Here is a 15,791-nt window from a genome sequence, read left to right on the forward strand (position 1 = left end):
GGGGCTTATTCATTAAGCAACACCTGTTCTCTGCTTTCCCCTCTGTATGGGGTTAATAGAATCTCACCACGTTATTTTGAATCTATCCACGTCACTGATGACATCACAGAACCTCGATTTCAGTTTTCACTCTCCAATCATGATGCACTGATGTATATTTAAATATTTTTGGCACGCTAGAAAATTGTCTTGATAAAAGTCCGTCTGGACTGAAACGTCGACTTGAACTGCATATTTCTGCACATTATTGCTCAATAAAGCATTTATTTGAAATGTATTCAAGTCCTCTGAGTGCACTCTTTCGGGAATATATACCGTATTTATCGGCGTATAACACGCACAGGCGTATAACACGCACCTCATTTTTAGAAAGAAATTCCAGGAAATTTCCCCCCTCATCCCATAGTATTCCCCCCCCTCATCCCATAGTATTCCCCCCTCATCCCATAGTGTCCCCCCTTTCCATAGTATTCTCCCCCCTTTCCATAGTATTCTCCCCCCTCCCATAGTATTCCCCCCTCCTCCCATAGTATTCCCCCCCTCCTCCCATAGTATTCTCCCCCCCTCCTCCCATAGTATTCTCCCCCCTCCCCTCCCATAGTATTCTCCCCCCCTCCCCTCCCATAGTATTCTCCCCCCCCTCCCCTCCCATAGTATTCTCCCCCCCTCCCCTCCCATAGTATTCTCCCCCCCTCCCCTCCCATAGTATTCTCCCCCCCTCCCCTCCCATAGTATATAGTATTCTCCCCCCTCCCCTCCCATAGTATTCTCCCCCCCCTCCCCTCGTATTCTCCCCCCCCTCCCCTCCCATAGTATTCTCCCCCCCTCCCCTCCCATAGTATTCTCCCCCCCTCCCCTCCCATATCCCATAGTATTCTCCCCTCCCATAGTATTCTCCCCTCTCCCCTCCCATAGTATTCTCCCCCCTCCCCTCCCATAGTGTACTTTCCTCCCCCTCCCCTCCCATAGTGTACTTTCCTCCTCCTCCCCTCCCATAGTGTACTTCCCCTCCTCCCCTCCCATAGTGTACTTTCCTCCCCCTCCCCTCCCATAGTGTACTTTCCTCCCCCTCCCCTCCCATAGTGTACTTTCCTCCCCCTCCCCTCCCCTCCCATAGTGTACTTTCCTCCCCTCCCATAATTACTTACCTGTCCTGAAGCGTGGGCCGGCTTCACACCGTGCACCGCGGAACAGGAACTTTAATTTAAGGTTCCGGTTTCCGGCGGGACTGAAAGGAAGTGTGCACACTATTGTGCACACTTCCTTTCAGTCCCGCCGGAAACCGGAACCTTAAATTAAAGTTCCTGTACCGCGGTGCGCGCTGTGAAGCCGGCCCACGCTTCAGGACAGGTAAGTAATTATGGGATATCGGCGTATAACACGCACCCACGATTTTTCCCCTATTTTCAGGGGAAAAAAGTGCGTGTTATACGCCGATAAATACGGTATATATATATATATATATATATATATATATATATGATATGTATATATATTATATATATATAATATATATACATATTGTATATATGTAACGTCATACAAAGTGTATTTTAATATTAATATGCGTATATATATTAATATTAAAATACGCTTAGAATGACGTTACATATATACAATATGTATATATATTATATATATATAATAGATATATACACATATATTATATATAAATACGTATAATTACAATAATAAAATAATAAAATAAATAAATAAAATATTGAAACAAAATTTAAAATAAATTATATATGCATATGTAATTTCATTCTAACTGTATTTTGCTATTAATATATATATATATATATATATATATATATATATATATATATATATATATATATATTGGTAACATAATACACTTAGAATGACATTCTATATATATCTATCTATATATAAAATACAAATAACCGCAAATATATATATAGAGATAAATACATATAATTACATAAAAGATTACATTAGTATACACGTAGAATTTAAATACCTATAAATGCATATATATTAAAATTCTACGTATATATAAAAGTAATTTTTTAACATAATTATGTCATTTGATTAATAAAAATTTGATTGACATGCCTGACAACACAGGGAGAAAGTGCATAGAATTTAATTTGCAAGCACTATATTTGACCCTGTAACTCTCCAAGACACCATAAAACCTGTACATAGGGGGTACTGTTTTACTCGGGAGACTTCGCTGAACTCAAATATTAGTGTTTAAAACTGGTAAATTGTATTAAAACGATGATATTTTAAGTAAAAGTTAAGTTTTTTGCATTTTTTACAAACAAACGGCACTTTTATGGACTATATTATTGTTGTAATATGTTTTACTGTTTTAAAACACTAATATTTGTGTTTAGTGAAGTCTCCCGAGAATAACAGTACCCCCCATGTACAGGTTTTATGGTGTTTTGGAAAGTTAGAGCGTCACATATAAGGCTTGCATTTAATTTTTTTGACATTGAAATTTGCCAGATTAGTTATGTTGCCTTTGAGATCGTATGGTAGCCCAGGAATAAGAATTACCCCCATGATGGCATACCATTTGCAAAAGTAGACAACCCAAGGTATTGCAAATGGGGTACGCCCAGTCATTTTTAGTAGCCACTTAGTCACAAACACTGGCCAAATATTAGTTTTTTCCTTTTTTTCACACAAAAACAAATATGAATGCTAACTTTGGCCAGTGTTTGTGACTAAGTGGCTACTAAAAAAGACTACACATACCCCACGTTCAATACCTTGGGTTGTCTACTTTTTCAAATGGTATGCCATTATGGGGGTAATTCTCATTCCTGGGCTACCACACTGTCTCAAAGTAACATTACTAATCTGGCAAATTTTAATTTGAAAATGGAACGTTCTATATTTGACCCTGTAACTTTCCAAAACACCATAAAATCTGTTAATAGGGGGTACTGTTGTACTCATGAGACATCGCTTATTACAAATATGTGCATTTTGTTGCAGTAAAACCTAACAGTATTATGACATTTACAGCTAAAATGTGAGGTGGAACTACAAATTTTAAAATGTTTTTTTACATTTCTCACAGTTTTTTAAATTTTATTCATAATAAATTATGTTTCATATATAAATATTTGATATAAAATGAAAGCCCTGTTACTCCTGAACAAAATGATATATAATAAGTGTCAGTGCATTTAATATGAAAGAGGTGAATTACGGTTGAACAGACATATAGCGCAAATTCCAGTTTTTGTTTACGGTTTGTTTTGATCAGAACGTGTACTATTGACTCCGTCCTGAAGGGGTTAGGGAATGCCTAACTGAAAGATGAAGGATTCCTGTAATCTTGTTGAACATTGTATTAATGTGGCCATAACTGTTGATTGAATTCTAGAGGAAGTATTCGTAATTATGCATGTGATTTCTTTAGAATGAAATTAACATATGTTGCTATTGAGCTATCTGTAATTGTGTTATAACTGCTGCCGTATCGTATACCTATGTTATTCACTAAATATTAACTTATTATTGTGAGGCATGTTACATATTATTATTATTATTATTATTATTATTATTAATAATTATTTGTCAAAATAAATTATATTTTTATAATTGTTTGTGATTAATGTGTGAAATACAAATTCTCTAAACAAATGTACTCCAGGGTCTATAAGAGTTAAAATAGTGGGTAACTCTTCGCTTTAAATCAATCAAAGGGAACAGTGCCAATATATCAATGTTTGAAATAATAAAAATGATTAAATTAATTTTGATAACTTTTATAAATTTTATTTTTAATATTTATCACCCCATAAATATCCTCACACTATCTCACATTTCCAATAATGTTTGGAAGTGAATGCATTATAATCATGTGGGTGTCTTAAATACAATGAGTTTCACTGACCCATATACACACACTCACTGGCACACAGTGTCACTGATACACACTTTCTTTGACACACATACTAACACACAAACACAGATCCATACACACAGACGCTGACTCAAACAAACACACTCATTCACACAGAAAAGGATTTATACACACACTCACTGACACCATGACCAATAAACACACAGTGACACACAGACACTGACCATACATACAATGACACAGACCATACACATGCACAGATCCTGAACCATAAGCACACACTGGCATACAGATACTGACACATGCCTACTCACCTGCAGACAAGAGCTGCAAATACACACATTCACTGACCCATACACACACAGGCACTGAGATATTATGGCAAATGCTCCTCCTTCCAGTGCCCAATACTCCTCCTTCCAGCTGCCCCACCCCCTCCCCACTCCTCCTTTGCTATGTCTCTACTTATTTTTTGCTGTTTGTTTGCTAGAGATGCTCACTGAATAGCTAACTGTCTATACTTGTAATAGCAAGTCTAATAAACCTTGCCCTATCTGTAACCAACATGATTTGTGTAAACTGTCACTTTAACAATTAGGCTTGCATTTACTGATTCGGAAACTTGTAGATTTAGATCGAAACATATTGTGTCACTAATGCTTATTTTCTTTATTAATATCTTAGAAGTAATATAAAACAATAGATCATAATAGTAAGTATTATTTTAGCAACTTTTCATTTTCAATAACTTTAGAAAGGCTGTCTTGATTTCTCGGTTCCTCAGACTGTATATCATTGGATTCAACAAAGGCGTCACTACTGTATACATAAGGGATACAATCTTATTCATTCCAGATGAACGTTCTCCAGTTGGAACTGCATAGATAGCAATAAGTGTCCCATAAAAAGAGCAAACAGCAGCGAGGTGGGAGCTGCATGTGGAGAAGGCTTTCTGTCTCCCAGTGGTGGATGATATTCTATGTATAGCGAGAAAGATACAAACATACGTAGAAATAATTAGCACAGGTTCAATGACAGATTCTGCAATAGCAGTTGTAAAAACCACAGTCCGCACAACTGTAGTATCAGAACATGAAAGCTGAACAAGGGGAGCAAAATCGCAGAAGAAATGATCAATATGAGTTGAATAACAATAATGCAATTTGTTTAGTAAAATAGTAATAATCATTATGATGCATGTGCCCCATGCCCAAGACAGCACCACAAGCCCAAGGCAAAATGGGAAATTCATTATTGTTATATAATGCAAAGGTTTACAGACGGCCACATATCTATCATAGGACATCACAGTGAGAAGAAGACTTTCTGTGGTTGTGGACACAGCAAAGAAATTGAACTGGACAGTGCATTGACTTACTGTCATGTGACAACCATTTTTTAAGGTGATATATAGGAAATTGGGGATAATTGTTGTAGTGACTATGATATCACACAATGACAAGTGACTGAGGAAGAAGTACATTGGAGAATGAAGTAATCGAGTCACTAAAACAACTGTTATAATCAGAAGATTTCCAGTTAAAGTCATCATGTAGACCACAAGGAGAGCAGAGAAGAAAATGATTTTGGGTCTGTGGAGAAGTTGGAACCCAGAGAGGAAGAATTCTGGAATAGCTGTTTGGTTGGGTTTTGGAAACATCTGGCAAAAGGATAAAATACATCCTCATTAAAACTAAAATAGATTACTGTATGCATTTAAAGCTGCTTTTTATATGTATTTTTACTTTAATCAAGAGTGTAAAAGTCTTGATTTGCGATACACAGGGCACCTCATGCAGCAATCTGTAGAAGACCGATTCAAGTAAACTCCTAGGATAAATGTTTTACCCAATGTGATAGGAAAGTATGGGTATAATGAGAGGGAAAGTGGACAAATCCACAAAGAATGGATGGGAGAAACAGACTGAAGTAAAAGGAAAGAAAGAAAATCTTATTCACACTTAAACTATTAAATTGTTTTCTCTAACCATTTATACATATATCTGTTACATGTCACATAAACAATAATTAATGAACCTATGAGCAATGTGGCAGAAAGTCAACCCATAGCATACATGTCTTCAAACACAGCTCGGAATTACCTTTCAGTGCTGCAGCCCGGTTCTCCATGGGATACCGGGGGAGGTACATAGAGAAAAGCGGTCAGAATCATAGAATACAAAGAAGAGATACCTCAGACTATATGAGACTGAGAGGCTCAAAGAGTCTGACACTGACTCAGATCTATAAGTGTGTTGTATTCACTATGGAGAGACGAACAGCAGCTCTGAATTTGAAAATATCAAAAACTGTCCAGGTGGGTGCTTTGAAAATAATTCAGGGAAAGTCTTAATAATATCAATAATGTGTAGCTGCTACAGATATAACAAATCACTTCAACTAGTTTCCTGAAGTGTTGGTTATATTGGTTATAGGACAGACTCAGTGTTATATGTAATGGAACTTAGCTGGGAGCTGATACTTAATCTGAATAGTATGGCAAACTGCCAGGTTGGATCTACGAATGGGTGCAGCAACAGTAACATATTAGTATCAGACCGAGTTACCTATGGTATTGTCGGAAAATGTCTATCTCTTTGAAAAACTCCACAATAAATGTATTTTAATGAAAGTGTTTCTTAAATATATTTAAGAAACACTGTTAAATTTACTAACAGCCACACAATCTATATATATAATGTACACATTTATGTATTTAGTTCTAAAATATACATACAGAACATGCTTACTTAAAATGACTTTAACCTTGCCTGTATCCATAAGGTGTTTGGTAGACTACAGCAAAGTCAATCCAGCCAAAATAAAAATAAAAAGCTTCAGAAAATCCAGGTTTCAACTATATGGCGTTTTGGCTTTGATGAAGTTTGTTCATGCAATAATTTTAGGAAAATGTATCTGAATGAATTAATTGGCATTAAAAATGGCCAGCCAGTCAGTACAGTGCAGTATATATATAGTGTGTCTTTGTTAGGCCAGTGTCTCAATGATAAATCCTCTACATTAGTTTCTAATATATTTAATTTACAAGTTCTAAGGATTAGATTAGTTAAACTCAAAATTTTCTTAATTTCCGCCCATGTTTCCAAAGAGTGGGCCAGCGATATTAAGCAGTTACGCAAGACTCTCAAAAGCTTACCAGGATCTGACCAAATATAAGAATAGAGGCTAGAAGCATGTATAGCTTCGGATTCCATTTTATACCAGGGTTCAGAGAAAAATTGTGGTTCTTGTAAAATGTAAATATGTCGTATAGTGTTCGCATAATAAAGATTAGTGATGTTTGGGAAGTTTAGCCCTCCCTGAGACAGTTTTCTTGAGATATTTTTTTGACTTATTCTAGGCTTTTTATTTTTCCAAATGAACTTATTAATAGCCGATTGGATCATTAATAGCCAAACCTTAGGGATTTTGATAGGGACCATTGAGAACAGATACAACCATTTTGGTAAAATATAGGAATTAATAATATTAATTCTACCTGTCCATAGGGTCTCTAAGTTTTTTCATTTTTTTAGGTTTTGATTCATATCTTTCATTAACTGCATAACGTTCCTCTCCATTATATGGGAGGCATTAGCCGGGAAACTAAGACCCAAATAATTAATTTCTATGTCAGTCCAAATAAATTGATATTTTTGGGATAGCCTTTCAACCTGTATCGAAGATAAATTGATGGTTAAAGCTGTGGATTTTGATACATTTAACTTAAAATTAGAAATATTAGAAAAATCATCTATTTCTTTCATTAGTGCAGCTAATGAATCCTCCGGAGATGTAAGAATAACCAAAGCATCATCGGCATATAATGCAATCTTTATGTCCTGAAATTTAGTGGGGACCCCCTTTATTAAATGATTGTTTCTAATGTTAACCGCGAGAGGTTCAAGAGATAGAATATACAAAAGCGGTGACAGGGGACACCCCTGTCTTGTTCCGTTTTTAAGATCGAACCAGGTCGAAATAATATTGGGACCTACAGTTCTGGCAGAAGGAGAAGAATACAGTACCATAATTGCAGTATATATCCAACCTTTAAAGCCTTATGCCTTGAGGAGTTCTCTCAAATAGTCCCACCCGACCCTGTCAAACGCTTTTTCTGCGTCCGAGGACAGGGCCAGGAGGGGCTCCTTATGGACTTTAGCTAAGCCAATAATATCAATAAGCTTTCGAGTGTTATTTGATGCCCATCTTCCGGGGATGAACCCTATTTGATCTGGATGAATCAATTTAGTAATTTCAATCTCTCAGCAATAATGGCGGAATATATTTTCATATCTACATTGATTAGTGCAATCGGTCTGTAGTTTCTTGGGTCCCTACTGTCTTTTCCAGGTTTTAAAATTGGGACAATATTTGATTGTAATAATTCCTTTGGTATGGCCTCATTTTCTGCGAGTTGATTAAACATTTCCGTAAGAGGTTTTAAAAGATAAGATTTCATATATTTATAATATAAGTCTGTAAAGCCATCAGGACCAGGAGTTTTATTTGTAGCTAATCTATCAATTTGGAGTTGTACTTCTTCAAAGGAAATATTTTTATTCAGATTGGTCAGATCCTGGGAAGAAATTCTCGGAATTTGGGAATTTAATAAATATTCCTTGATGTCCTTGGTTTCTGGGGACAGCCTTAGATTGTACAAGTCTTGATAGAACTGATTAAACTTTTGTCCAATCTCAGATGGGGTGGAGTATACAATTTGGTCAACCACCAACTTTTCTACCCTGTTTTTAGCATATTGATTACGTAATCTCCTAGTTAAACCTTTACTCGCTCTATTGCCCGAGATGTAATGGTTTAATTTTAGTTTATTTATATTTTGCTTAATTTTTTCCTCTTCTTTTAAGTTGATTTGAGTTTGTAAGTCTTTTAATTGAGTTCTCAACTCCGGAGAAGATTGTAATTTATTCTTTTTAGAGCATGAGTAGAATTCAATATATAAATCAGGCAATTTTGTGCCGTTCTTTTTCTTGAGAAAGTGGTCTATTTTAATTATATAACCCCTCATTACAGATTTATGAGTGCACCAATTTATTAAAGGGGAGGTATCTCCCGGATCATTTTCTGCCCAGAAATATTCCAATAATTTGGTAAGATCCTCCCTATTACTTGAGTCCTTTAAAATTATATCATTCAATCTCCAAGTATTGCGATGTAGAGGAGGAGAATTACCAAGATCAAATAGGACAAAACTATGGTCTGACCATGTGTTTTCCTTAAGATTAATATGATTAAAAAGCGGAATCGTATTGGCATTTGTTAGACAGAAGTCAATCCGGGAGTAAGTACCATAGACCCCAGATAGATGGGAAAAATCTTTTTCAGAGGGGTGCAATAATCTCCACATATTGTATAGATTATATTGCTTACAGATATTATTCAGTTTTTTAGCTTGTTTAATAGCTCCTTTGTTATTTGATAAGGGGGACAAAGAAGTTCTATCCATAACTGGATCACTAACACAGTTAAAATCCCCGGCAATGATCAAATGTCCCCTACTGATTTTATCAACTTTATCCATTATCAGGGAAAATGTGGTCATTGGGTCAACATTAGGTAAATAAACATTGACCAATGTAAAAACTCTATCTTCGATCTTACATATCAGAATAATAAACCTCGCTTCTAAATCTAATTCAATATGAAGAATATCCAAATTAATGTATTTTCTAAATATAATTGCCACACCCCTTTTTTATTATCTGTTAGTGAGGCCTGGATCACCGTTGCAAAATTTTCTCCACCCCAAGTTTGTTTGGTGTCTTTAAGCCAATGCGTTTCTTGTAGAAAAGCTACCTGTATGTTTAATTTCATCAACGCGTCATACAATCTATGCCTTTTCTTATTTGTATTAAGCCCCTGGACATTCAAGGATAAAAACTTCAACATAGAAATACATATAAACAATATTTTTTGACTTCCTGAAAGAAACAAAACCAAAAATAACTTGTCACACTAAAAATAGAAAAGAAAAAAAAACAACACCCAACACATATACCATCTGACGAAGGGCACTGAGTAAGACCCCCATCAACAGTCAACCATTTAGGTAAAAAGCTAATGCTATAGTAGTCATTGAAAGCCATATAGGCGCAATGAAAATCGAGTAGCAAAACTACACAAGAGTGGAAACCCCAGACCATGCCTGAGTTAGAAACCTGCCGCTGAAATGCCCTCCTTCTTTCATAGTGTTACTCTCCCGTTATATGGAGGAGGGAGAGAGACAAGAAGAGGGGAAAAAAAAAAATCAATAATTTTTAATTTGATTTATAGATAGCTTCGTTAGTCTATCATTGTCTTATACATAGTGCGCACAATGAAAATATATTATGTGCAAACTATAATAGCTAATGACTTAAGCTTGTGAAAGAATTAGTAAATTTGTGGTATATTATTACACTTGGAACAACACCTAAGTGTTAGCTTTTGAGGTGTTAATTAATTTGCAACAATTTTACTTTAGAGCCTATAAAGTGATAGTGAGATTGCTTAAACATGGATATCCTTCTTATAATACAACACCCGTAGAATACATATAGTGACTGGTTAACATATTTAATACATTTTATAATATAAGAGCACCAAGAGTGGTAAATATATATTGTTTTTTCAGGTATTAATCACTACCCAAGAGTTTTACCTTAATAAATATAAAATAGAAATAAATTATTTCGTAAATAAATATATTTCTTTAAAAAAAAAAAAAAAAAAAGATGCCTTCTTTTATCTATCAATACCTTAATCATAATGCCTATGATATAAATCTATGTTATGCTAGCTATTGCTAGGTAGTATATTAAACTTATAAAAGGATTCACAGATATATGATATATAGAACCGCCTAAAGCATCAAAATAAGTATTGCTTTTTTTAACATATTAGTTAGGTCACAAAAAATGTTGCTTTAGTACATATAAAGTGATAATGACATTATTTAAACATGAATATCCTTCTAGTGAGACGACACAAGGAAAGTGCCTGTAGTGACTAGACTAAACTAATTAGTGCAATTATAAAAACCCAAGAAAAACGAGTGAGTATTGCTTTTTCCTTTGTTAATTAGGAATATGGAGTGAGACTTCAGGTGGAACACACGCCGATCTCACCGGCGGCCGACACACTGCGGGGACCACAGCTCCCACACATCTCATCCATCTGGAGGATCACCATATCAGGTCACTGTGCGAAATGCCCTGAGTTACTTTTGGTATCATTTTACACATACATTTTTATGGATTATTTTGATTTTACCTATTGACTCATTAAAGTTTATAAAGTAAGCACTTCTCTTTTTATTAATTCTTGTGTTACTTTTTCCTCTTTTTAGCATTCAGTTGGTTCTATGTACTGTTTTGCTTTTCACTTTTGGTTTTATTTTTTCAGTGTTATATTTACTGTCTTTTAGTAAACTTTACTACAGGGCCATAAGTATCCATACACACAGCTTTAGTGTGTCTATCCCTATGCTACATATTGTGGACTGAACTTTTTTATTTCCATTTTATTATCTCTTGTGGATTCAATTTGGACTACTTCACTTATTATTTTGGGGACCTATTGATTATAGTGATATTTTTTTTTTTTTTTTTTTGCTATTGTTTGTAGCTCCAGGAATTTTTCTTCATCTTGTCTATGTAAGCGAGATTTGCATTTTTATGGACTTATAGAGGACTGGTGACCCGCTTTCCAGTTTTAGAGCTAACTATTCACAATTGTGATTTTTATTTGCTGTGTAGCTTTTTCTCTTTTGTAGAAAGGATGCTTGTCTGGTTATAACAAACAATGTTGATCTTTTGACCAACATTCAATTAGGTGAGCACTTGGGAAATAGTGATACAATACAGTGTCCTCTGAAATAAAAAAAAAATTAAAACATTTTTTAAAAGTAGGGGTATACTTAACCATATAATTGTTAAAAAGGCAAATTTCAATAAGATAAGGGCAGCTTTACAGTTCATTGACTGGCATAAACTATTTTGTGAAAAGAGCACAGAGGATAAATGGAATAACCTCAAATAAAACATTTCTCAGTATGTACCATTTCTCAGTATGTACCATTGGGTAATAAATATAAAATAAACAAATTGTACCCAAGGTGGCCTAGTGGGAATATGAATAAGGAAAATAAATTAAGAAAAAGGACATTTAAAGCATTTAATTTGGAAAAATCAGAGGCATCCTATAAAAGATATAAGGAAGCCAATAATGCGTGCAAAAAGGTGATTAGATTCACTGAACTACAAAATGAGAAAGTGGTAGTCAAAGAGAGAAAAACCAACCCCAAAGCATTTTTACGTACATAAATAAAACAATAAAAAAATAAAAAAATAAACAAAAAATAAAATATGAAAGTGTAGGTACACTAAAAACTGTGATGGGGGTGTTAGTTAATAGAGAACAAAGAAAGGCAGAAGTTTTAAATAACTATTTCTACTCAGTAGATATGCAACTGATTGCTGCAAAAAAAACGTGAGAAAAAATTGTAATCTGATGATTCAAGGCAAGGTGCTGCAGCAATTAAAGAAAAAACGTGTGGAAATAAGTGAACGTCTGTTTTTAATCTTTCAAGATTCTTTTCTTTCAGGAATTGTACCGGAGGGTTTGAGTAAGGCAGATGTGGTTTCTATACATAAAAGTCACTTATGAAAGTGCTCCACTAAGATTTTTTTGGTTGACAATATTCCGACATAGGACCGCAAAGGGTTAATTAAAAAAAAGAATCCATATGAAAGATAATTTGCTTTATTGCACTTTTCAACTAATCTTACACTGCACATCTTCAACTTCATATGTGTGTTTATTATATTTGTTGCTTATATCTGCTTACTGGTTTATTCCATTTAAAACAGTCAAGTAACATATTTCTAAATTCTTAGTGACTTTTGTCTTGTCTTAGTGTGTTTTGCTTTTAACCTAAAAAACTTATCTTCACAATATTTAAATTTCATTCAGATTAAAAAAATTAAAAAAACCCCTCTAGATTTCTTACCTTTTGTATCTTGTAGGAAATGTATTCAATGCTGATGTTGTGACTGTAAGTGGCTTGTCTTCTTTGTTAGGTTTCTCGGAATGTGAACAGTTGTATTCTTGGTAAATAATATAAAGAGTTTGGCAGTGCACTGAGGGACACCTTGTAGAATTCGTGAGAGAGTTAGATTGTTGAGATGTTTTTAGAATTCCCTGATTTACAATAATTGAAAATTACAGGGACCATGTTTAGTCTAGTGAGTAAATAGTTTATGAGATACAATAGTTACAGCTCAGCATTTTGAGATATTAATCATTTTACAGGTACTCATCACTTACTGACCATAGAACAAATTGGTCAGTAAGGGAGGGTGTAACGGACCGTTTCAGCAGACAAGGGGTTAAAATCCGTCTAGGCGATAATCCCCTTTTCACAGACAGGCACAGCTACTGTAAAATCACCAAAACTCACGAATTGGATATAAGTGAATGCACCAAACTCCCGAACTGCATACAAGGGAATAAGGTAGCACTCCAAACTCCCGAACTGGAACCTCACGAATAGCTGCTAGCAGACGAACAGGAAAAGCTCCCACGCGGCTTACACTCCTGGCAGTCAGTCCCTATCAGCATACAGTGAATCCCCCCAAGAACGAGACAAGGCTCCGTGTTGAGGGTCAAGCAGTGGTCTGTTTATTGAGGGCTACCTGCCCCTGTATTTATGCAGGTCTCCCACCTGGTGGACACTCCCCTAGGGGACCAGATGGAAGACTGTAACAACTGACAGACAAGTACCAATTACAGACATACAGCAGTAAGACATCCCCACAATGCATCCTGGCTTCCTCCTCTCTGCCCTGGAGAAGTAATTCAATTATCTCACAGGACAAAGGCAAAACTCCATTACACACGTGGGGACCCAAAGACAGACTTTAAAATACATAAAGACACATTTTATACATAAAACACAGACATGTAACATATCCCCAGATAGCTCAGGTCTGAGTGCACATTATTAGGTGAATGGCACTCAGACCACACGAATACAGTTTAATTGCCATGGAGCCAGAGTCTTTAATTACACTAATATGCTCCATGGCATGGCTATTTGGGTTAAAACATTCACCTATACAAACTACCGAATTTACATGCATTCGTTTAATCCATACGATTTAGAACCAGGGGCTGGAGGTTCAGCGGTGCCTGCACGTAAAAGTGTCCGGGTTTGGTGCATGAAAGCCGGGCAGAAAAGCGCTGGCTGCCCGGGGAGCTCCAGAACACCACCACCTAGCGGCCGCTAAGTGTAACAGCGGCCATCCAGTAACAATCAATTAAGCTGCGGTTAACCGCAGCTTCAGGGAGGTAAATTGGCAGCACACTCCAGGTCCTGGGTGGCCAATTAACGGCGCCGGCCGGCTTCCCATGGCTCTGGGGAGGTTGCAAACAGGCTGTTTGTTTGGTAGATAGAATCTACCGAATGGCTGAGCAGAAAGGGAGAAATAAATCCTTCTGCACAGTAAAATTAACCCTTTAGCTGCCGGTCCATAATCCAAAGGCAGCAGGCGGGCGACCAGGCTCCTCCAATGCAATATGGAGAGATTGGTCTTGTCACATCTCTCCCCTTTTCCAAACAGACTAACAGGGTACCTGACTTCCGGACGGTCAGTGCTCTTGTTAGTCCAGCAGCCCACCCACAAAGCAGAAAAAACAGTACAGCCCACCCACAATAAATGGTTACTACACCTGGGTATAGGAGAAACTTGTCCATGTCCAGGTGCCTCACCACGGCTGTGTGGGGGACTGGTAGGCTGCCTTGGTGTGTTGCTGAGTGATCAGAGACCAGCGGTACTCTGTCCTGGTGCCAGCACTACCACGGGAGTAGTCTGGTTGGAGCCTGGTTGCTGGGGACCGACTGTCTCCCCATTTAGGTGCATAGCTCTGCTGCGGAAGGGGGAGACCCCCTTTGGCTAAACAGCCCTGTCGTGGGGGGGGTAGGACCGACCGTCCTTACCCCCTGTGTGGTAAGTGCAGAGACCACGGTCCCATCTGCACAGCTGTGGGGCTTACAGTCTCTCCTCCCACTGGGGTGGGAGGAGTTTCGCTACTGTTGCTGGGGAGTGGAGCTGTGCTTGCCTGCTCTGGGTGTTCCCAGGAACTCTGAGTGTGTTTGTATCCGTTTTTTGAGCTCAATTACTGGGCTAAGGACTACTGCAGCAGGGGGCTCTGCCTGGGCCTAGGCAGCATGGCCCTCGGGCCTTCCTCCCCAGCCTGGGGATGGAAGGTCAGGCTGGACGAGCTGCAGGCTGAGCTGGCCTTTGGGGAAGGTAAGGTGGATACCAGGGGCCTGTCCTGGACTGAACACCAGGCCCTCTCCCGGCAAGTCCGGAACCAGGTCTCCCTGTTGGAGGAACTGGCGGGGGGGATGTCCAGGAAGCTTGGTGCATGGAAAAGGGGAGTGGGGGTCCCCCAGGGAGCCACGGCCCACACCAGGGCCGATATCCAGCTGCTCTCTGGGCTGCTGGCTGAGTGCCGTGAACTTGCCAGCAGTGGCCTCCACTTCCTAGAGCAGCCCCCCCCGTCCCTGGAGGTGGGAGAGGGTACCGAGGAGAATGTAGTCCCTGAGACCCCCCCTGAGGTGGCTAGTACCAGCAAGGCCCCTCAGGCCTCCCTCACCTATGCTGAGGCTGCAAAGGGTGAGGGGGTTGAGGCTAGGGTCTTTTCGGGGCTACCTTCTGACAGGCTCCGGGGTCTGCTTGTGTCCCTGAAGGCCCAGCATGCCGAGGCAGACTCGGGCCTAGCTGGGGTCCAGGCGGAGCTAAGGGAGCAGAGGGAAATATCAAACAGGACCTCTAATTACAAAAGAGGTCCTTTGAGGGCCGCTATAGCTGAGAAAAAATTAGTGGAGCAGCATCTATCCTACACCCTGCTCCAGACTGAAAAGAAAATAGCA

The 15,791-nt window shown here is 37.9% G+C and overlaps 1 protein-coding gene across 1 annotated transcript; it reads right to left on the minus strand.

Annotated features, from left to right (window-relative positions):
- Positions 1–4,577: 4,577 nt before the first annotated feature.
- LOC134602076 (olfactory receptor 1G1-like) lies at positions 4,578–5,513 on the minus strand. Its single transcript, XM_063446574.1, has one exon. The coding sequence runs from the start codon at positions 5,511–5,513 to the stop codon at positions 4,578–4,580; it is 936 nt and encodes a 311-aa protein (XP_063302644.1).
- Between the last annotated feature and the right edge of the window lie 10,278 nt (positions 5,514–15,791).

The sequence above is a fragment of the Pelobates fuscus genome, chromosome 3 (genome assembly GCF_036172605.1).
Source record: "Pelobates fuscus isolate aPelFus1 chromosome 3, aPelFus1.pri, whole genome shotgun sequence".
NCBI classification, from domain to species: domain Eukaryota; kingdom Metazoa; phylum Chordata; class Amphibia; order Anura; family Pelobatidae; genus Pelobates; species Pelobates fuscus.

Bases quoted from the DNA above. Each gene is read 5' to 3' on its own strand.
- LOC134602076 (XM_063446574.1), bottom strand. From the start codon at position 5,513: ATGTTTCCAAAACCCAACCAAACAGCTATTCCAGAATTCTTCCTCTCT.